Below are 24,139 nucleotides of genomic sequence, written 5' to 3' on the forward strand. Positions count from 1 at the left end.
GCTTATCATAAATGGACACAAGGAATAAATCAAAGAGCTCTAATTTCAACCCGTCTTCAACCAGCTCCATTTCCAGAGGTATCATTGTGATTAATATTTCCACAGCCTCTGTTGATTTTAAGTTCGATTAAGGCTCCGTCTGCTGCAGGTATTTGCTGTGCATTACGGTATCGTAATGTAGCGAATTCGGGGGGACAACGCAACCACAGAAACTGCCGCGGCCGGGACGCGAACCCGTGTCGCCCGCACCGCAGGAGACATCGCCGACCGCTCGACTAAAGGGTCAGACCCGCCAGCCAGCGGCCAGCGTGTGTTCTTATCCATGCGCGTTACAGTACTAAGAACTTCGAAGATGGCTGATTGCAGCGGTCTGCTGCGTCTACGTTACCGTAACGTACGGCGTAGAAGTGCGGGATGTGTGGTTCCAGTTTTTGTTCTTCAGAAAACTGGCAAAAGAAGCAAAGCGGAAAAAAGGACAAACTCAGGTGTTTTTGAAAAGGACATGGGCCTTTCCTGCGGCTCGGTGGGTTCAGCTGTGGCGCATCCCAAGCCTAGTAGGAGCTCCTCACCTGCATATTACCACTGCAAAGTTCAGGTGGATTTGAGCAAAAGTCTGACCCCTGCTTCCGACCACCACAGGTCAAAACACACACGTTTGTACTTCTACCTTTGTGAGGGCGCCTCGTTGACTACATCCATTCCCTAAACCCAAACTTAACCATCAGAACTAGATGCCTAACCTTAACCCTACCCTAAACCCAAGTCCTAACCCTAAAACAGACCCTTGAAGACAGTGGTGGATCTAGAGATTTTTTCCTGGGGTGGCAAAGGGGTGGCAAGACTGTGTCCCAGAGGTGGCAGCTACCACCCCTTTGCCACCCTGTAGATCCGCGCCTGTGAGGGGGAGGGGGATTCTAAATCGGCGACTTCTGTTTGAGATGAGTTTGGTGCGGGTCTCATTGACCTTCACCATGCATGTACATAAAATATACTTTAAAAACATATTATCTGATTTATGAATGGGGTGGCAACAGGGGTGGCAAGACTGTGTCCCAGAGGTGGCAGCTGCCACCCCTTGCCACCCTGTAGATCCGCCCCTGCTTGAAGAAGTAAGGACTGGCAAAAATGTCCTCGTCCTGATGGTCAAAAACTTAAATTGGTCCTCACAAAGATACAAGTACAAGTACACACACGCGCACGCACACACAGGACCGACGACAGAATTGATATATTTGGCATAAATCACACATCTTTATTTGATATTTCTTTAACATACACCATTCTTATCTATCATGGCAACAATACACACCCGTGGCCCAGTGGGGTTTTCATAAATTCTTAAGATAAAACTAAAACAGGGGCGTGGGACAAATGAGACTAAACCAAACAGAATGAGGTGTGTCTGAACGTTGTCGGAACTAACGCAGTTGTAACCGTGTTACACCACAATATACACCATGCACAAAGAGCTGTGTCTTCAGAAGAAACAAAGTGTTCAAAACACCACCGTGGATACCTCAGGAAACCCATTTTCACAGTGCAACAACATTTGACCTTCATCTCAGTGTACTTATGTAATTCATCTGTGGCCCCCCCTACAGTGTAAATAGTGTGTTAGCGTACAGTTATTAGCCAGTTTAGCATTAGCGGTTGGTAGTTCCCCCATACACAACCAGAAGACGAATTGGCTCATTGGCGGAGACGCAGGGAAAGAGGAGCAGGGTGGGCCATGCACTTAACAGGGCACTGCACAGGGTTCAACTCTAGTTCAAGCAACATGGCAAAACTGGGTGGAATTACATTAAGGGATGAAGGGGTAACCTACTGCAATAATCACGATATAAAAAGTAAACAATAACAATGTAGCCAATAAAATTCACATAATTAGATCCTTATGAAAATATGATTTGACTTTAAAAGCATTCCAAGAATCAAATAATGGCCTTAAGTATGTATATGTACACAATATATCTATAGTTTACATTCTATCAGACTGTTTGTACACACACCTCTGTAAGGATGGAGGAAAACTCAGACGGGATAGACATATGTTCAGCTTTCACTTCCCTTTTGCACATGGACTCAAAGCTTCTAGTAATCATGTTTAGTCTCAACTGCAAACATAAACAACAGATTGGTCTGAGAACCTCGTTTGAAGAAGTTTAAATGGTTCCTCTCAAGATAAAACATGGACATAGCAGTTCACGTCAATCACCAAAATTGATACAGCACCAAAACAAAAGCAAGCTTGTGCCTAGAATCTTTATGGACTGCTATTTTGAAAAGATGAAGCCATTAAAAATAAGATATTGATATTGGTCATTGTGCCAAAAGGTAAAACATCAAAATATCTTGTCAGATGATACGCCGTCTGTAATATTTAAACAGAAAATTGTCCTAGTTGAAGACTGTAAGGTTTCAGTACACTGTTTCACCAGTCTGGAGGTCCAGAAGTTCTACTTAAAGAGCCTGATCATACAAGTGGGACGTCATCCCTGGCTCTTTTGAAACCTAGCTAAACTTAAAACACATCTAAAAACAGGCCATTACAACTTATTCAGATAAAACATGCTTCAGATCTTTATATCCTGTGAGGAAGCTGTAATTAAACACCACGCATTCTCACTATAAAATGATATTTTTAAGATTTTTAAGTATTCATTTTTTCCCCCACCAACGTTTACAGAAATCTTCAGTCCAGCAGCGACGATATGTAAACAACACTCTGAGAGGGCGGAGTTCTAGCGATGGGCAGGGAATGGATGAGGGGGTTGATAGACACTTGGAAGGGAGCAGGTCTGGTCAGCTGACTGATTTAGGCTGGAGGGTATTGGGGTCAAAGGTGGTCCTCTTAACTGAAACAGAGATAAAACAATTAAATGGATATTGATATACTGCATAATAAATCTCATTAACACTTATGTTTCCGAGTCTGTGCCTCTTACTTGTGGAGTGCCCCAGGGTTCTATCTTTGGCCCTGTTGTGTTTTCCTTGTACACTTCCCCTGGTCACTTGATTGGTAGTTTCAAACATATATCCTACCACTGTTATGCAGATGATACACAGATGTACGTCGCTTTTAAGAACTTTATATCTTCTTCCCAGCTTGACTGTTTGCCAGCTCTAAAAAACTCAATGTCTTCCAACTTCCTTCAGTTAAACACAGATAAAACTGCAATCCTGATCATTGGCCCAGAGGAGGTTTCTGATTAAATTAAACTGTTAGTCCGCTTGCTACACATGTCAAACTTACCTTACAACAACAAACTAGGTGTTGTTTTTGACCAACATTTGAGCATGTAAGGAAAGACCCTCAGTCTTCTTTTTTTTTTCAAAATTAAGAAACATTGCTGAGATTAAGGGATTGCTATATGTCAACAACATTGAAAATGTAATCCATGCATTTCTCTCTTCAAGGCTGTTGTAAGGTACCTCATGTTCTTCTTTGTCTCAACTTCAGCTTATTCATAATGCTGCTGCAAGGCTTCTGACAAATCCTCCACTGTGGGCGCATATCACACCAACTTTGGCTTTTTTCCATTGGCTTTCAGTGGAGCGTAGGTGTAAATTTAAAATTATTTTGCTACTTATAAGGCCCTGAACAAATTGTGACTAACCCATACTTCAGAGTTACTGAGCCCTTATTCTCCAGCAGGGTCCCTTAGGTCCTCTGACCAGGGCCTGTTGGATACACCTAAGACAAGGCTGCTATCCAGAGGAGACGGTGCATTTGCAATGGTTGATCCAACTCTCTGGAACAGTCTCCCGTCTAGTATTAAATCTGCCGTGTCTGTTTCAAGGTTTAAAATACCTTTAAAGTCCACCTTTACAGCAGGCACTTTCATGTGTAGCATTGTCTCTGCCTGTCTGTTTTGTGTCATACATTTGTCATATATTTTGTATTCCTACATTCAATTTCTTATTGTATTTGCATTTTTATCTGGCTTCAGTGCCTTGTAGCTTTTGTTTCAAATGGTGCTCTATAACCAAAGGCCTACTTACTAATATAATACAATAATAACTTTATTAATAATAATAATAACACACATATATATATATATATATATATATATATATAGATATATATAGATATACACATATATATACGTATATATAGCACTTTTCTAAAATAATGTTAAAAAGTGACTTGCAAAGAACTAAAACCAGACAAGACAGAAATAAGAAGGAAGACCAAATAAGTAAGAGTAAAAATAAAAACAAATATCAAACATTTGTAAAAGCTTTCATAAAAAGAAAAGCTTCAAAACGAGAGTTAAAAGAAGCTAGAGACTTGGTTAGTCTGGGGGTGGGGTGGGGGCTCTAACAGCAAAAGCCAGATCACCCTTTGTGATAAACCGAGACCTGGAATAACCAGCAGGGCTCCATCTGCAGGGGGCGTATACCAGGTCAATAAATGAATGGTGGAGGGGGGGTATACCAGGTCAATAAATGAATGGTGGAGGGGGGGTATACCAGGTGAATAAATGAATGGTGGGGGGGGGTATACCAGGTCAATAAATTAATGGTGGAGGGGGTGTATACCAGGTCAATAAATTAATGGTGGAGGGGGGGTATACCAGGTCAATAAATCAGAAATGTAAGTAGGTGCAAGACCGTTTAAGGCCTTAAAGGTGAGAAAATGTTTTTTTAAATCAATCTGAAATATAACAGGGGGCCAGTGTAGGGAGGCGAGCACAGGAGTGATATGGTCATGCCTCTTTGTCCCGGTAATGAGCCGAGCAGCAGCATGTTGTACCAACTGCAGACGGTGGAGGGAGCCCTCGCTGATTACTGAGTAAAGTGCATTGCAATAGTCAAGCCGAGAATAGATAAAAGCGTGTACAACTTTTTGCAGATCGGCAATTGATAAAAATGAACTAATGTTGGAGATCAGCTTGAGCTGGAGAAACATGACTGAACATGTTTGACTTGATGGTCAAACCCGAGGTTGGCATCGAATATTGCCCAAGATTCCCAGCAGCCTGCTTCATATGATATACTTAATATACATTCATATTACAAAAGGTATACATAGAAGTATACAGTGAGCTGTCTATATGGGAGTCATGACAACTTAGCAGGGAGCGTGCCTGGCTACAGGGGAGGTGGAGGAAGGACACCTGTATAGTCACCTTACTTGGTGGGCACGGTGGGCGATCCAGAGCGGTGGAAGTGTATGTTCTGCCACTTCCCGTCCCGGCGATGCCAGATGCGGGTCTCCTCGGACTGCATGGTGCATGGCTTGCCGCTGCTGTCAATGTATTGGGTAAGGCGGATGTAGGCGATGCATGCTGCCTCGTCGCCGATCAGGTGGACGTGGGGGTTGAGCAGAATGGTGTGGATGGGGTGCTTACTCTTGGAAAGAGCTGGCCATGGAAAACAAAATGGAAGAAGGTTGGGGGTGGCAAACAAAATGGAATTCTCAAAATTATAACCTACCAGTAGGCTGATTTGACGCTGGCACCAACCAGCCAACATCTGATGCCTGGTCTGAGTAAAGGTTCGGCACTACACATAAAGGTGGCCGCATGCAAGTTCCTAACCGTTCTCAAAGTAGAAGCGATGGAAATCAGTTCCCTCCACCAGGTTGCCCAGAGCCTCAGGCTCAAAAGATGTGAGGCCGGGGTCACAGATTTCCCTGAGGCGATAAAGAGAACACACAACATTAAAAGTGAGGCGAGTACTACTTTGTATAGGGTGGCATCATAGGAATTACTGACCGATATACCTACTCTGCAAGAGAAATGATCAGAATCAGTCAAAAGATAAGTAGAACTGAAGGGAACTAACATGTAGGCGTCCAAGTCTCCATTGTTGATGGCCTCAATAAGATGCTCCGTGACCTTGATGATTTCCTGCTTGCGAGCTGAGAGAGACAGAGAGGCGGAGAGAAAGAGGAAAGCTTAGGTTGGTAGTCAGAAGGCGTCAGCGACTCTGCTAAAAAGCGATAAAACCACTGGACGGGGTGATGAAGTGAGACGACGTGGGACACGAGGTCAACAGCCACCCAAAGTCACAACACCAGGAGACTCCGGGAGTTGGATTCAGACAACACACAGTAATGAACACACACATACAGACACTCTCACACATAAAGGGAGGTGAGGAATGACGTCTATGTTCCAGCCTGGGAGGTCAGTGGTTCACGTCATGACAACATCAACATTACCTTTTGCACTAAGTAGGTAAGCTTGAAACAACAAATGCAAAGAACAGATTTGTGGATTTAGCAAACTGCATCGAGTGGTGACAGCAAACTGCACACGTATGGCGGGCCTGAAGGCAATGATGCGCACACACAAATGCAACACAAACACAGGAATGCCGATCCTTTCCTCTTTACCTTCCAAAGCTGAGTCTGCACTACAGTTTGCAGCTAGCCGGACGCTTACAAGGCCACTGACTGTCTGAAGAGGCACCAGAAGAGCCACCAGAAGCACCCAAGAAGCTGCTGAGAGGTAGAACATGTTCCCTGCTAACTCTCCTGCCTTGCTGCAGCGCCCAACAGATGAACAACTCCGGCAGGACAGACTTGAAAGTGGTCGGGAGACTGTTAAGAGTCAATATAAACCCTGCTGCAGCCTGCTGTGATTGGCTATCTGGAGTCTGTAGCGTGCTGTGATTGGATATTTAGAGTCTGTAGATATTTAGAGTCTGTAGCGTGCTGTGATTGGATATTTAGAGTGTAGCATGCTGTGATTGGATATTTAGAGTCTGTAGATATTTAGAGTGTAGCATGCTGTGATTGGATATTTGGAGTCTGTAGCATGCTGTGATTGGATATTTAGAGTCTGTAGCATGCTGTGATTGGATATTTAGAGTCTGTAGCATGCTGTGATTGGATATTTAGAGTCTGTAGCATGCTGTGATTGGATATTTAGAGTCTGTAGCATGCTGATTGGATATCTGGAGTCTGTAGCATGCTGTGATTGGATATTTAGAGTCTGTAGCATGCTGTGATTGGATATTTAGAGTCTGTAGCATGCTGATTGGATATCTGGAGTCTTAGATATTTAGAGTCTGTAGCATGCTGTGATTGGATATCTGGAGTCTTAGATATTTAGAGTCTGTAGCATGCTGTGATTGGATATCTGGAGTCTTAGATATTTAGAGTCTGTAGCGTGCTGTGATTGGAAATTTAGAGTCTGTAGATATTTGGAGTCTGTAGCATGCTGTGATTGGAAATTTAGAGTCTGTAGCGTGCTGTGATTGGATATTTAGAGTCTGTAGCATGCTGTGATTGGATATTTAGAGTCTGTAGCATGCTGTGATTGGATATTTAGAGTCTGTAGCATGCTGTGATTTGATATTTAGAGTCTGTAGCATGCTGTGATTGGATATTTAGAGTCTGTAGCATGCTGTGATTGGATATTTAGAGTCTGTAGCATGCTGTGATTGGATATTTAGAGTCTGTAGCATGCTGTGATTGGATATTTAGAGTCTGTAGCATGCTGTGATTGGATATTTAGAGTCTGTAGATATTTGGAGTCTGTAGCATGCTGTGATTGGATATTTAGAGTCTGTAGATATTTGGAGTCTGTAGCATGCTGTGATTGGATATTTAGAGTCTGTAGCGTGCTGCGATTGGATATTTGGAGTCTGACACAGCGAAAACATTCAGGTCAACGTTCTTCAAAAAGGGATCTTTGCTATTTGCACAGGAATGTCCACATGTACAAACCTATGAACCCAGTAATGTTGACAAACCACGGCGCTGTGCTGTCTCGTCACCTACTCATCCTCAGGGGCTCAGTGAAGCCCTCTTGCGTAAGCAGCGCACTTTGTCCGTCTCTGAAACACTTGGCACAGACTGAAAAAATCATATCGTTCGACAGAAACGAGGGTCGATCGCTGAGAACTGGGATCTTTTCTGTCAGTTGGGTCAGTAAAGTGCTTCATGCCGTTTACCATTTCCTCCCGAGCGAATGTCAGTACCACTCAACGAGAAGCCAGTTACATCCGCTCTTATCGGCCGCCGCCGGCGGGCTGTACAGTGTCTCTGTGGGGTGGAAATAACCTACTGAGCAAGACAGGCAGCGTCTTTGTGGGCTGCACAATAGTCTCTCCATCTGGGGTCTTTCATGAAAGCATGGAAAAAAAGATGGAACACTGGCATGAATGCACGCACACACACACACACACACACACACACACACACACACACACACACACACACACACACAGTGGCAGAGGACTGAATGAACCAAATAGTAAATGATAAAAAAACTAAATGGGGGGGTCCGGGTGGCGCAGCGGTCTATTCCATTGTCTATCAATGCAGGGATCGCCGGTTCGAATCCCCGTGTTACCTCCAGCCTGGCCGGGCGTCCCTACAGACACAATTGTCTGTGTCCGCGGGTGGGAAGCTGGACGTGAGAATGTGTCCTGGTCGCTGCACTAGCGCCTCCTCTGGTCGGTCAGGGCGCCTGTTCGGGGGGGGGGGTAGCCTGATCCTCCCACGCACTACGTCCCCCTGGTGAAACTCCTCACTGTCAGGTGAGAAGAAGCGGCTGGTGACTCCACGTGTATGGGAGGAGGCACGTGGTAGTCTGCAGCCCTCGGCGGAGGAGGTGGAGCAGAGACCGGGACGGCTGGGAAGAGTGGGGTAACTGGCCAAGTACAATTGGGGAGAAAAAGGGGGGGCGCGCAAAATGGAGCCTAAAAGAAACAATGATAGTAAGTGAGTGGTTGTCAGTCCTGTAACTTCACTTAAGTCAGTGTTAATGACTATAATAATAATAATAATAATAATAATAATAATAATCATGCTGAAAGACTCTTGCCCTGCAACTCATACAGACACCGTGTCTGTATGAGTTGACATGACCCCACGAAGAGCTTTTTCAGGCTGGCAAAACAAACAAACAAATTCACCTTTTCAAAATGACTACGCATAATGAGCTCCCTGTTGACCCCAAGTCAACTCTATTCCCGACCATCTCTCTGACAGGGCTAGGAGGTGTCCTGACAGGCTGTGACCAGCAGAGGGCGCTACAACACAGCGGCAGTAGATGACACAGGTTTACAAAGGGGTGTGGTTCCACTGAACACACTATTTTTTTACGGCCTTTTTATTTTTTTACTGACTGTGGAGCCACTGGAGTTGTCACGTTGCTTTATCAAACATAACGAGATCTTCCAGGACTGGAACGACTTACAGATCACTACTGCCTTCCTTAAACAGCGGCTAGTGGACATGTGGGGGGGGGGGGGATGGGGCAGGGCTGTAGTTTGTAATGTTGTTGTTTTAAGCTTCAGAAGTGATGCAGCCAGCTCACGCTCAGTTTTTGTGAGAGGTTATTTTGTTTCAATGCGGTGATACAGCTTTTTCAACCAATGAGAGACTATCCTAAATGTAAATGATAATAAGTACACATGCATGATTATAACACTATTGCAATTTAAATATTGTGTGTGTGTGTATATATATATATATATATATATATATATATTATATATATATATAAATATGTAGTATATATTTATATAATATATAAATTATTTATTTATATATAATATTGAAATGTAGCATAATCAACACAATGAATCATAAGCATAAGTATTAAACATAAAACTACCACAAAGGTGCATTTTTGCCCGCCACGGTGACTGGTAGGAGAGCGGCGGGGCACTACAGTCGGGTGGCAATCTGGGAAGTAATCCTGCAGCCATTTGCCGAGCAACTGGGAGGACTTGCACTGTGGCTCGCTGAGCTTGGGGCCGGGCGGGGCCCTGGGTGTGGGTGTGATGGGGGCCGCGGCGGTGTGTGTCGGGGTGCGTGGAGAGAAAGACCAGAAAGGAACGAGTGAAGAAGAGGAGCAGGTTGCCAATGACCGGCGCCCGCAGGATGTAATGGCGGCACTCCTCCCCAGTGGGCAACGCGCTAGGAGAGTGCCAGCAGGAGGAGGAGGAACAGGAGGAGGGGAAGGAGGCAGAGGGATTATAATCAGGTGGATTTAGTCGGTAGGTTCGGGGACAGGCGGAAGGACACCATGCTGGGATGAGAAAGTAAGGGAATGGGTGAAACAGTGTGGATGGATAAGATGGATGAATGGACAGCTAGATGGATGGATGGATGGATGTATCCATGTATGTATGATGGATGGATAGTGGGTGGATATATAAAATGGATTGAAGGGCGGATGGACAGATGAATGGATGGGTGTGTGGGTGGGTGGACAGACATATGGACGGGGGGGCGGGTGGATTGACAGATGAGCGGGTGAATGGGGTGGACAGAAGTATAGCTTGAGGGATCGGAGGTGCAGGAATAACAGAAAAGACGAAATGGAGAAAAGAAAGATGAGTAGCACACAGGAAATGAGCATTTAAAGGCTGAGAACAAATCAAACCTGGGAGACGATGGCTGCTGGGAGACTCATCAGAGGGATAGTAAGGTACGATAACGGCGTGCGAGAGGCTCCTCTCCTCCGGCATGAGGCGATGATGTCATAGACTATTGATACCAGGTCTTTAACACTACTTCACTCACACTGGATAAAATGTCTCCCGCTAAACCCCGTACCGAGCTCCAGTTCTGTTCCAGCCACCAGAAGACAGAAACATCGACCCGCCGGCTTCTTTAATTGGTCTATTTTTAACCTCGGCCGCCTGACAGCAGTCGTGTATCGATGGACGCCGTATGGGAATGTCACACGAGCAGTCTGTGACATCATAGTATGTGAGCAGGATGTGCACGCTCTGCTTAATTGTTCAAGGAGAAAGACGCCCTGAAACACTAGAACAATCTAACCACTGAACGCCGCTCCTCCACTAGGAGGGGAAACGGTGCGACGCTTTAAAACTGCAATCGTAAGATTTTACATTCAGTCGTCCATTTGAAATTCAGCAACCATGTGGCGATTCTGTCGGACAGTCAGGCAGCGTCGCAGTCGAGCGGCGTTCCAACACAGTTGGACGCAGGAGGCAGAGACGGACATACCTGGTGACACTGATATTCCTGGACTACAAACAAGATCTGCTTCCGCTTCTTCCGCTTCCGGTGTGGGAAGGTGGCGGCGCGAATTCACGGCTGCTGCGGCGGCCTCACCCAGCACCGTCCATGCAGTGTCTTTGTCCACGTCTGCGTCCAAGTTTGGTGTCTTCGTTTGATGGCTGGGAGAGCTTGGTCTACTGCGTCCTGTGGGCCCAGGGACCACGGCCCTGCCTGGAGCTGCACCCGAAGAGGAAACACCAAGGGCGGTCTGACAGGACGCGGAAGCGGGGCAGGCTAAGCTAACTGCTAGCCCATGCAGATCGGCAGTTCTGATAACACCGAGGGCGGTCTGGCGGTGGTCTCACCTAGCCATGACTGTGTTTTCAGTGTTGTCGTGTGAAGTGCGGGGAGGTGTGTCGAGGGTGTCTGGCTGGGAGAGCTGGTGTTGGATCAGCTGAAGGAGCCTGGTCTGCTGCATCCTGTGGGCCCAGGGACCACGGCCCTGCCCGGAGCTGCACCCGAAGAGGAAACACCGAGGGCGGTCTGACAGGACGCGGAAGCGGGGCAGGCTAAGCTAACTGCTAGCCCATGCAGATCGGCAGTTCTGATAACACCGAGGGCGGTCTGGCGGTGGTCTCACCTAGCCATGACTGTGTTTTCAGCGTTGTCGTGTGGAGTGCGGGGAGATGTGTCGAGGGTGTCTGGCTGGGAGAGCTGGTGTTGGATCAGCTGAGGGAGCCTGGTCTGCTGCATCCTGTAGGCCCAGGGACCACGGCCCTGCCCGGAGCTCCACCCGAAGAGGAAACACCGAGGGCGGTCTGACAGGACGCGGAAGCGGGGCAGGCTAAGCTAACTGCTAGCCCATGCAGACCGGCAGTTCCGACAGTCATGCTGGCTGGCGTCCGTTCTCCTCTTTCTGCAGATGTAGCTGCCGCTGTGGCTTGCGTGCCCTCCGCTCAGCAGTAGTCCGCACCGCTGTAAAAATGTGATCCTCAGACCAAAGTCTAAACTTCATCAAACTACATCGTCTCACTGCGGTCATACTGATCGTCCGTCTGGCAGAAGCATCGCCGCAACGGCGTTGTTTTTCAGCCTTTAATCCTGTCGGAGTCGTTTCCAACACGTAGGCGTTCGCCGCTGCATCAGTGTTCGTCCTACCCGGTCAAAACATTCCAACAGCGGGACACGGAGACTGGAGCATCTCCAACCACGACGCTAAAGATGGCAGCTAGCGTTATGCAACCTGACTCCATGGACAGACTAATGACTCATCGCTGGAGACATGCTGCAGACGGCGGCTTTAAATGTAGGAGAACCCATTTTCTCTCTCAGGATAATACCTGCACTTTCACCTCCCCACCTCCTCCCACACCCAGCTCCTGTGTGAAAGGGACCGTTGTCGAATTTTACAATCCCGCTTTCAGCTTCGAGGGATTTATAACACTGTATATGAAGTAAAAGGGGACTGGTTAACTCTACTGGCCAAACTGACAGGCCGGGGAATGCGATGCGAGGCAGGGGACGAACGCCAGAAAGAAAGATGGTAAAATTATATTTCTTCCAAAACAAAATGAACAAATGCTACTGAACCCTGTCATCATCATGGCAGCAGCAGGTTGCAATGTGAAGGATGCTTATGATGACTGTCACTCAGTAATAAGGATGGGGCTGTGTACTGGCATAGCGGTGCGAGTGGCTTAATCACACCGGCTACAGGTGCCCGGAAACACACTGCAGGGAGACACACTGCAGGGAGACACACTGCAGGGAGACACTGCAGGGAGACACACTGGAGGGAGACACACTGCAGGGAGACACACTGGAGGGAGACACACTGGAGGGAGACACACTGGAGGGAGACACACTGCAGGGAGACACACTGGAGGGAGACACACTGGAGGGAGACACTGCAGGGAGACACACTGGAGGGAGACACACTGGAGGGAGACACACTGCAGGGAGACACACTGGAGGGAGACACACTGGAGGGAGACACACTGGAGGGAGACACACTGCAGGGAGACACACTGGAGGGAGACACACTGGAGGGAGACACACTGCAGGGAGACACACTGGAGGGAGACACACTGGAGGGAGACACACTGGAGGAGACACACTGCAGGGAGACACACTGGAGGGAGACACTGCAGGGAGACACACTGGAGGGAGACACTGCAGGGAGACACACTGGAGGGAGACACACTGGAGGGAGACAGTGCAGGGAGACACACTGGAGGGAGACACTGCAGGGAGACACACTGGAGGGAGACACACTGGAGGAGACACACTGCAGGGAGACACACTGGAGGGAGACACTGCAGGGAGACACACTGGAGGGAGACACTGCAGGGAGACACACTGCAGGGAGACACACTGGAGGGAGACAGTGCAGGGAGACACACTGGAGGGAGACACTGCAGGGAGACACACTGGAGGGAGACACACTGGAGGGAGACACACTGGGGGCGGGGAAACTTGTTTTAGCCTGAAAAAAGTGATTTCTAATTGATTTGGGGTAAATAGTCTCTAAAGATTTTTAACTTTTGCGTTGATAAAGTCTGTTTTCGGTTTGTCAAATGTCGATGTGAGGGGCGTCCGGGTGGCGTGGCGGTCTATTCTGTTGCCTACCAATACGGGGATCGCCAGTTCAAGTCCCCGTGTTACCTCCGGATTGGTCGAGCGTCCCTACAGACACAATTGGCCGTGTTTGCCGGTGGGAAGCCGGATGTGTCCTGGTCGCTGCACTAGCGCCTCCTCTGGTTGGTTGGGGTGCCTGTTCGGGGGGGGGGGACAGCGTGATCCTCTCACGCGTTACGTCCCCCTTGGTGAAACTCCTCACTGTCAGGTGAAAAGTAGCGGCTGGCGACTCCACATGTATGGGAGGAGGCATGTGGTGGTCTGCAGCCCTCCCCGGATCGGCAGAGGGGGTGGAGCAGCGACCGGGACGGCTCGGAAGAGTGGGGTAATTGGCCAAGTACAAAAAAAAAATGTCGATGTGAGTGTCTGTGATGGCACATACAAATGTGAACTCATAAAGACATGCAAAAACAGAGGGACACCCTGGGCGGGGCAGTCTGGAGAGTGGACCATCAGCGAAAATCCTCTAAAACTTGCACGTCAATGAACGAAACCTAAACATTCCCTCCCTCTCTCTCTCTCTCTCTCTCTCTCTCTCTCTCTCTCTCTCTCTCTCTCTCTCTCTCTCTCTCTCTCTCTCTCTCTCTCTCTCTCTCTCTCTCTCTCCCTTTAGCCCACATTGCTCACACTACTGTGTGTCCGGCTACAATGTTGCTAATGAGCAACAGTCCAGGCCGGCGGGTAGAGAACACAACACATGTTGAGCTGTTACACTGGGCTTCTGCACTGGAAACAAACTAACTGGAAAAAACCTGTCACCACGGCACCGAGCCTGGGAAACTACACCAGGAGCGAGGATTCATTTCATCCACCCACCCATCCAAACCGCTTACCCTGCTCTCAGGGTCGTGGGGTGCTGGAGTCTATCCCAGCTGTCGCTGGGCAGCAGGCGGGGAGACACCCTGGACAGGCTGCCAGTCCATCACACACACACACACACACCTAGGGACAATTTAGTATGGCCGAGTCACCTGACCTACATGGTCTTTGGACTGTGGGAGGAAACCGGAGCCCCCGGAGGAAACCCACGCAGACACGGGGAGAACATGCAAAGTCCACACAGAGGATGACCCGGGATGACCCCCAAGGTTGGACTACCCCGGGACTCAAACCCAGGACCTTCTTGCTGTGAGGCGACCGTGCTAACCACTGAGCCACCGTGCCGCCTGGTTCCTTTCACATCAGTTCTAAATCAAAATCAACACTTTTTGGTCTTTAGGATGAATTGTGACTTGTGTTCCAGTTCGAGACAAAGTCAACGCAGGGTGGATCGGCACGCGTTTAACACGACGGTGATATCTGAGCACGTGGTACCGTAACAGCCTCGTTTGCGAAAGAACAAAACCAACAAAGCGATACGGACAATGGAGATGACAGAACACATAAAGGGCATCAGGTACAGTGAATAACATGGACAACATCAGCCGAGATCTCCGTTCAGCATCAGACTGAAGAGTCCCGTAGAGCAGTGGTTCTCGACCTTTCTGGGGTCCTGGACCCCCCTGCGTATTTTTGATCTACCCTGAGGACCCCTCCACCTGATCTTGGGTGGAGGGGGGTTGCAATTTGATAGAAACAGTAGAAACTGCATTTTAAATTGCATTATAGCATTTATTCACTCTTTGGGGCAAAAATAAGAGCTTTCGGTTGTAACTTAGATATAGTTAACAAAACAGAATTCTTATGCAGTAACTTTCAGATATATGTAACAACACAGAATATGTATTCAGTAACTTTCAGATATATGTAACTAAACAGAATATGTATTCAGTAACTTTCAGATATATGTAACTAAACAGAATATGTATTCAGTAACTTTCAGATATATGTAACTAAACAGAATATGTATTCAGTAACTTTCAGATATATACAACAACACAGAATTCTTTATAGTTTAGGTAGATAAAGGTCTCAGTCACATTTGAGTAAAATAATCCTATTTCTACAAATGTCATAGGGTCTTTTTTTTAAAGCTATTTTATGTTCACGGACCCCTTGCAATTACACCACGGACCACTAGGGGTCCGCGGACCCCCGGTTGAGAAACACTGCCGTAGAGAGCCTGACATGAAGAGGACCCCTGGGGACCCACTCACCCTAAACCCTACTTATAACGTGTGTGTGAGTGCAACCCCGACCCAAGGAAGCCATTCACCTCAAGGGCAGGAGTGTAGATGATGCACATGGGCACCCGTGTTGTGTCGGTGAGAACCTCCCTACCTTTCACGTCCTCGTCTTCAATAGTTGTGTTGGCGCTCTCGCTGGACTCCTGCGAACCAAAGGAAGGGAGGCCCGTAAATAAACTCCACCCGGAACATTAACGAGGCAAATAAGCGGATTAAAACAGACACGGACAGACCCCTTCATCGGGCCACTTCCTCATCTTTCACATCAGCACCTGTTGAAATGGAATTTAAAATGGCGGGAAACGGCTTCCGGGGGTTCATCACTATCACGCCGCCGGAGAAAGGTCCCCACGCCGGGCGGGCGGAATAACAGACGTTCTTGGAAAGCTTTTTGGTTCGGTTCCCCTTTGGGTTTAACTGTTCCCGACTGCCTCTCCGTTCAGCAGAGACAAGGCCGTGGCGGACTTCGACACAGGGGAGAACTTTTGGATCGCGGCGACGGCTCGAGCCACGAGGAAATACCACACGTGGCCAAAAACTCCACTTTAACAGGACGGCGGCACGTGTTGGCAACGAGACGAGGGCGACGACGCGGAGCCACGCTGTCGTCGGCAGATCGTACCCGAGAACCCCGACCCACACCTCCTCTCAGGCGAGTCCGCTAAGAAACCAAGGTCTTCAGATCCTCTGCTGAGGACTGGTCTTCAGACAGGTTTTGCTCGCTTCATAACATGGCGGCGGTGACAGCATGCATAATCCTCAAGCCAAACAGCCGGAGCGCTGACGCGTCAGCAACGCCACGGGGACAAGGACAGAGCATGCCAACCAACGGATCAAGCAACGGCATGCAAGATATCATGAAAACAATAGCTTACCCCCCCTCCCCTCCCCCCCCCCCAAGAGAAACCATCGCAGGGCCTGGCGTGCGATGGCGGCTATACGGGATTACAGCTGGAGCGGCACAGTCGTAATAAAACACTCCAACCCCTCGGGCGGTGACGTCCGCTTCAAGCAAATGACCGCTCCTCGAGGCGCCAGAAACCTCGCCGGTCCACATACTCACACGAGGTCGCATGCAACGGCTTATGACAGCATGCGGTACTGGTTTAACATCGCCCACAGGCCACCGCTTCCCGACGTCGCGCCTTAACAGTAAAACGTTGCGAGACGTCCGAGGGAAAACGCACAACCAAGGACACACACACACACAAGGGACAACAACCAAAAAGGCTAATCACTCTAAATGGCACAAACAACGTCAACCGCGGCTTCGGACTGGCGGCCGATGTGCTGAGTACCTTGTTTCCATCAGCAGGGTTGTGGATAACAGTGGTTTGAGGCTCCTGATTTGGGGAAAGATGGTGAGCAAAAGAGAGGGAGAGAGAGACGGGTACAAGCCCAGAGCAAAGAGAGGTTAGACAGGAACAAGTTACGCTGAGTGCTTTGCGGGGTAGTGGAAAAGCATGGGGGGGGGGGTGGGGGGGACACACAAGGGGAAGGAGGGTAAGATTAAAGTAGTTGCAGCTGGAGGAACAGCGAGTCTTCCACTGGGGATGGAGTCACTGACGTATCGCCGTTACACACAAAATGTTATGGCGACTAGCAACCGTTTCCATGAGCACTGGACATTTCTGCTCAACATCTCGGAGCGCGGAGGGCTTTTATCGAGGCAGACAGCCGGGTCGCGCCCGACACGCCGCGCACGATGAAAACCCCCGGCAAGAGAGGACACACGGCTCGGGCGAACACGGCTCTTGGGGTGACGAAATGGTAGCTGGTCTATTGGTACGCTGCAGGCGGGCCTTCCCCGGCGAGCGGCCTCGGACCAGGGACCCGACGATTCCACGTCTCCACAAGTCAGGAAACGTTCACACCCGCGGACACAGGGCGACACGTTGACCCCTTACACACGGCCCTGATTTTGCTATACAATCACACTCCTTGGGGGGGGGGGCGGCGTCCGGCTGGCGTGGCGGTCTATTCCGTTGCCTAACAACAAGGGGATCGCCGGTTTGAATCCCCGTGTTACCTCCGGCTTGGTCGGGCGTCCCTACAGACACAATTGGCCGCACCTGCGGGTGGGAAGCCGGATGTGGGTATGTGTCCTGGTCACTGCACTAGCGCCTCCCCTGGTCGGTCGGGGCACCTGTTCGGGGAGGGGGGGTAACTGGGGGGGGAATAGCGTGATCCTCCCACACGCTACCTCCCCCCGGTGAAACTCTTCACTGTCAGGTGAAGAGAAGCGGCTGGCGACTCCACATGTATGGGAGGAGGCACGTGGTAGTCTGCAGCCCTGCCCGGATCGGCGGAGACGGGAACGGCCCAGAAGCATGGGGTAATTGGCCGGGTACAACTGGGAGTAAAAGGGGGGAAAGAAAAAGAAAAGACTGTGGCGAACTTCCTGCATGTTCCACCACACACGAGAGGGTATGCGGGTAGGACTTTTGCACAGTTGCATGAGTGCGACCGTGAGCCAAGTCAAGTGGATTTTATCTGTACAGCCCAATGTCACAAATCACAAATATGTCTCCTGTACCTACTCATGCATGGCCACTGACTTTGTAAAAGCCTCGAACGCGTGACAAACTCCGTGTTTTTGGTTGCCACGGTAACGGAGGGGACAACCATCAACCGGGATTTGGAAATGTGGGGAAAAGCAACACCCGCTAACGGCCACTGCAGTCATCGTCAACAAAACAGTAAGGGAAGTGCCGAGCGAAGGAGCAGTGGCGAGTCAACCCACCGACACTATACACATATATAAATATGTAATGCCGTGACAAGATGAGGTGGTAAACAGGAAGTCAGACTGGCAGGCAGGGGGAGCATGCATGGTGAGAGGCAGGCGGGCAGGCGGACAGTGTGTACCAGAGAAGGAGTGGGGACAGGCTCTTTGGGGCTGCTGACCACATTGGCCTTGTTGTTGATCTGGAGGGACAGAGTCAACAGACAGACAGAGAGACAGAGAGACAGACAGACAGGACAGAATTGACAAGGCTTAGTCTCCGAGAAGGCTGGTGCTGGAAGCAGCTGCTGTGGAGGAGAAGGCGGCACACACTCAGAGCTGATCGGCAGCCAAACAGCGGCGGAGAGACCGGTCCGGTCCGCAACCCACATGCGAGCAGAGAAACACAGCGGCCAGTCCGGCGCGGAGCACTCAAGTCAGGGCGGAAACTGTTCGGAAAACCATAAAACCCCTTCTCTCAGCTGGCGAGCCCTGAGAGTACACGTCGCCACAACCGGGCTCACCGCAGGAGACCTCTGATTACAGTGACCAGTCAGCTCACAAACTAGAGGTTTGTTGTGGGGCTGGAGTTCGAGTCGCATTTGGGCACGCCGTTTCGTTTGTCCGTTAAACTCAAGGCGTTAACAGGAGCCGTGAAGACGGTTCTGCAAGACCAGAATTAATCAGGTGACCGGCCCAGCTTCCCTCTCTCCGCTTTCGACCAACCGCATATGGTCAAACATCTGCACAAGTTACAGCGATGAAGTAGGTCAGGACCACAGGACATCCATCCCACAGCGGTCTGCGTAAGAGAATCCAGGAGGAGGGTAGTACTGTCAGAGGACCGCTAACGGAGCTGTTAGCAAACACAAAACTGAAGCTTGCGTGGGAGGAAACCGGAGGCCCCCCTGAGGAAAGCCACGCAGACACGGGGAGAACACGCAAACTCCACCCAGAGGATGACCCGGCACGACCCCTAAGGTTGGACTACCCTAGGGGCTCGAACCCAGCACCTTCTCGCTGTGAGGAATCAAATACAAATATTATTACAACGCTTCCATTGTGAGCTCTTCAGCTTACGGGGTTGAACTGTTAGAGCGGCCTGATGCAATCACTCTAAATCTACGCCCCGACCCACCGGGGCCTCGTGGGACCGGTTTGGCTTGTTCTGGGTTTCAAGCAGCCTCTGTTTCCCCGTGGGAACGGCACTAAAAGTTCGTTTAATACATTTCTAAAACGCCTCCCTTGAGCATCTGAGAGACACAAACGATGGAAGGGCAGTCACCAATTTTTTTGCAGGGAGTCAAGTAGGCCGTTGTGTGTTTTATCTTAGAACAACACAGTCAAAGCCTCACCGTGCACGGGCTGCAGCTGACACACACACACACAAGTGGCGTTTTACTGCTCAACAACTGTTTGCAACACACGCAGCCATGAGGTAATGCACCTTTTTGATGTTTTTCTCCCCAATTGTACTTGGCCAATTACCCCACTCTTCCGAGCCGTCCCGGCTGCTGCTCCACCCCGTCTGGGGATCCGGGGAGGGCTGCAGACTACCACATGCCTCCTCCCATACATGTGGAGTCACCAGCCGCTTCTTTTCACCTGACAGTGAGGAGTTTCTCCAGGGGGACGTAGCGCGTGGGAGGATCACGCTGTTCCCCCCAGCCCCCCCTCCCAAACAGGCGCCCCAACCGACCAGAGGAGGCGCTAGTGCAGCAATCAGGGCATGTACTCGCATCCGGCTTCCCACCCGCAGACACGGCCAATTGTGTCTGTAGGGACGCCCGACCGAGCCGGAGGTAACACGGGGATTCGAACCGGAGATCCCTGTGTTGGTAGGCAACGGAATAGACCGCTACACCACCCGGACGCTTGGAGGTAACGTATCTTTAACTGTGACTACGTATCCGGTCTGTGTGCCGCAAATCGTTTGGTCTGATTTCGCGGGGACTTCACCCCGGAGACAAGTAGTCAGAGTCATCGCATAGTAATAACGAACCTTCGAGCTCGTTTGATTAAGTCGGACATTTAGAGGTATCATCATTAAATGGGGACTGACCAGAGATAAAGTCCTTGTTGCAGCTTTAAGAGAAGGTGTAAAATGCTAGCCCAGGCTACCTCATGCATCTTTGGTACAACTTGCCAGCAAAGTTGAAGAGCCCTTCTCTAAAATATAGTAGCTCAGAGACTAAGGTACAAGCAGCAAGTCCTCAGTGGCGGTCATTCAACAAGTCCGCCAATGGTGTTAGATTTGGGACAACACGAAGAGAGGACCGCTATTACTTTCTAACAGCGGTTGCTCTGACACACTCTCATCTTAGGCAATGTTACTGGGCCATTATATGAATAGGGTTTTCCACTCCCAACTACACACTGCATTTGTGTGCATTGGCATTTAAAGTCTGCTCCGGGGGGCGACCGGGTTCCCGGCGGTATAACCGGGTGGGTCGATTGGACTCGTTAGCCTTGGTTGGCAGTTCACTTAGGAGAACTTCGATTTCAAACCTCCCCTGCCTTGCGTCTATGGGACAGGCTTCGGGGAGAAACCCTGAGGAAAAATCTGCATCCGTCACCGTCGCCGGTCGTCTCGCTCCGTCACGCCACTGGTAGTAGGTGGTCTCGGACGAGAGAGCGGGGTTGACGATGCGCAACTCTTCCTCACTTTAATCACTGCGCAGGTCACCGGTCATCCATCACGGGATGACTAGGTGGTCCTCGTCGCTGCGAGGGATGAATAACAACACACACTGCGTTTGCCAGATTGGGGTGAAAAGCAACAGCAAGCACAAGCCTACCCATAATGCTTCGGTATCATCGGGTTCCCTTTTCTGTATGGAGGCATCACCGTGCAACAAGACGGAAAAAGACAAACCACGTCTAACAGCCAGACCCCAAAACGTATGTACATCCCTAAAAGTTGACAGAGGGCTTGCAGCCATTTTGTTATGCACCGGCATGAAAGGAGGACACCAGAAGTTGTTGTGGAAAAATAAATCTAAGGACCCAATAATACAATATCACAAGGCTTAAGCTTGTCTGTTTCTGTAACACCTACAGTCTGTGTCTCTCGTTCACTCTCTCTCTCTCTCTCCTCTGAAGTATCATCTCTGGAACAGTAAGAAATCCAAGCTGTGATTGCAGTCGGACAAACGAAAAGGCGGCGGGAGCACAGGGAGGGAGTTGGCTCGGCGATGAGGGGGTGCATAAAAGCAAGAACACAACGTGAGGACCAGGTAGGGACAAACGGAGATCAGGTCGGGGGGGTTCACCGACATCCTAAACAAGGGTGAAACTGGAAGGGAAATTCTGAAATGGAGGGTCGCAGCAGAAAGAAGGCGTGTTCAGCGAGCATGTGCACGGTATCGTGGTGGATGTCGCAAGGCAGGAAGATGAGGCACGTCGTCCAGCCTTGAAAAATCATCTGCTGTTCGTTTCTGACGGTTCCCTGGGCTCAGGCTTCAACGCGGAGTGGGATTGTCATCAGGAAATGAGCCAGGCTTGCTTAGTGAATATGCTGCTTTGCGGGAATGCTTGCAAACTCTGTCTTTTTTGTTTTTTTGGCAAGAACTGTGAGTTACCAATGATCTAAGTATCGTCACTCGAGTTTACTGATGATGCTGGCAAAATCATAAGAGATGCAAAGTGAGCCCAGATCTTTGGAGGTATTGTGCAACTTCCTGGTTCCCACATAAGCATAACACAACAGAGCAAAGAAAGCAGAGCCTCTGATACGGGGGAGGAATAAAACCAGAATTGAACTTACTTTGACGCCGTCGGGTTTTTTGTTCAGCAGGCTCTTGGCTGCTGTAGAGGAAAGGAGGACATTATAACATGATCAGTGAGTTACGGGGATTCACGCACACCCACCCACACACACACATACACATGCACGAGCAAGCCGAGCACCATGTCTGCTGAAGGCTGGCCAGTCACTAGAAAACACTCAGCAAGTCCCACTAGAATGGAAGCACAGGAGATTACAAATTAAGTGGAGATGGAATCAAGACTCAGTGAATCATCAGTCTGGAACATGCAATTAGATACACCTGGCGGGCCTCGAGGAGATATTCACGCAAAGCCTTGAGAAGTAAGAGCAGCTGTGCCACGTTCAGCTCCAGGGAGCCGAGGTCTAGTTTTGTTTCTTTGCACCCCACCGCATTTTCTTTTCTCCCTTCACTCAAAGCCACACATGCACACAGACGCACAACCATGTGGAGATGTTAGATTTCTTGGTTTCTAGATGAAAAAAGCGAGCTTGGAGCAAGTTAAAGATGATCGTGCTTTTCCCTTGGGATTCCTGCAGCAAAATATTACAGTCTACTTGTCATTTAACATGCATATAGCCTAGGGCTGTGCGATATGACCAAAAGCTCATACCACAATATAGGTCATTCATATCACAATATCGATACATGTCACGATAGAGGTCACTCATATCACAATAACGATACATATCACGATAGAGGTCACTCATATGATAACGATACATATCATGATAGAGGTCACTCATATGATAACGATACATATCACGATAGAGGTCACTCATATGATAACGATACATATCATGATAGAGGTCACTCATATCACAATAACGATACATATCACGATAGAGGTCACTCATTTGATAATTATACATTTCACGATAGAGGTCACTCATATCACAATAATGATACATATCACGATATAGGTCAGCGTACTTCTCTGAACTAATATTGAGAAATAACCACAATCCTAAAGTTCTCTTCGGGGCAGTTGACTCTGTCAATAATGGTCCCTCCACTTCTCTGTTTGAACCTGATATTGAGTTGTCCGAAAAATGTCTCACTCAATTTGTTAACAAAGTGAATATTAGGTCCCAAATCCAGCCAGGCTCTTTTCGTTCCATTCCTCCCCATGTTAATTCTGCCTCTTTCACCCAATTTCAACCAATTACAATTTCAGTGTTGGAGACTACAGTCTCCAATATGAGCTACTCCTCCTGCATCCTAGACATCATCCCCACTAAGCTACTCAAGGAGGTATTTTCCACTATCAGCCCCGTTATTCTTCAAATTCTTAACAATTCTCTGGCCTTTGGTTCTTTTCCAGACAGTTTAAGCATGCCATCATTCACCCATTGCTGAACAAACCTAATTTAGACCCCCGGTCCCTAAGTAACTACAGGCGAATCTCCGAATTGTCTTTTTTATCTAAGGTTCTGGAGGGAGTACTTTCTTCTCAGTTGATTTCTTTTATGAACATAAATATTGTTTTTAATAGTTTCCAGTCTGGTTTTGAAGCGCTTCATAGTACTGAGACAGCTCAGGTTACTAATGATCTACTGCTGAGTGCAGACAGAGGTGACTGCTCAATTTCAGTTCTTTTGGACTTAAGTGCTGCCTTTGACACGGTTGATCACAACATCCTCCTACATCACTTAGAGACTTGGGTTGGCATCAAGGGCTCGGCTCTTAACTTATTACACTCTCGCCTCACCAACAGAACTTTTTCTGTTGTTCTGGGTAACTCTACCTCCTCAGTGGCTCAGTTGAGTTGTGGTGTCCCTCAAGGCTCAGTTTTTGGCCCCCTTCTCTTCTCTATATACATGCTGCCCCTTGGCCAGGTCATTCAAAATCACGATGTGCTCTACCATTATTATGCTGACGGCACTCAGTTATACATGCCACTAAAACCCACTGATCCTAGCACCCTATTAAATCTCGCAACTTGCCT

At 48.9% G+C, this 24,139-nt stretch overlaps 1 protein-coding gene across 3 annotated transcripts in view; it reads right to left on the reverse strand.

Moving 5' to 3' along the window:
* Window positions 1–1,229: 1,229 nt before the first annotated feature.
* LOC130130907 (calcium/calmodulin-dependent protein kinase type II delta chain) overlaps window positions 1,230–24,139 on the reverse strand; it is a 46,061-nt gene continuing 23,151 nt past the window's right edge. Inside the window, exons 10-15 of one of the 3 annotated variants that reach the window (XM_056300767.1) lie at window positions 22,191–22,228; window positions 15,794–15,842; window positions 5,791–5,866; window positions 5,544–5,638; window positions 5,133–5,366; window positions 1,230–2,855 (exon numbers count right to left, since the gene is read on the reverse strand). In XM_056300767.1, the coding sequence (XP_056156742.1) occupies window positions 5,134–5,366; window positions 5,544–5,638; window positions 5,791–5,866; window positions 15,794–15,842; window positions 22,191–22,228 (491 nt within the window). In that variant the 3' untranslated portion in view covers window positions 1,230–2,855; window position 5,133. Of the gene's footprint in view, window positions 2,856–5,132; window positions 5,367–5,543; window positions 5,639–5,790; window positions 5,867–15,793; window positions 15,843–22,190; window positions 22,232–24,139 lie in introns of all 3 variants that reach the window. The other 2 variants (XM_056300766.1, XM_056300765.1) reach the window with 2 other exon arrangements.

The sequence above is a fragment of the Lampris incognitus genome, chromosome 20 (genome assembly GCF_029633865.1).
Source record: "Lampris incognitus isolate fLamInc1 chromosome 20, fLamInc1.hap2, whole genome shotgun sequence".
Classification (NCBI taxonomy): Eukaryota; Metazoa; Chordata; class Actinopteri; order Lampriformes; family Lampridae; genus Lampris; species Lampris incognitus.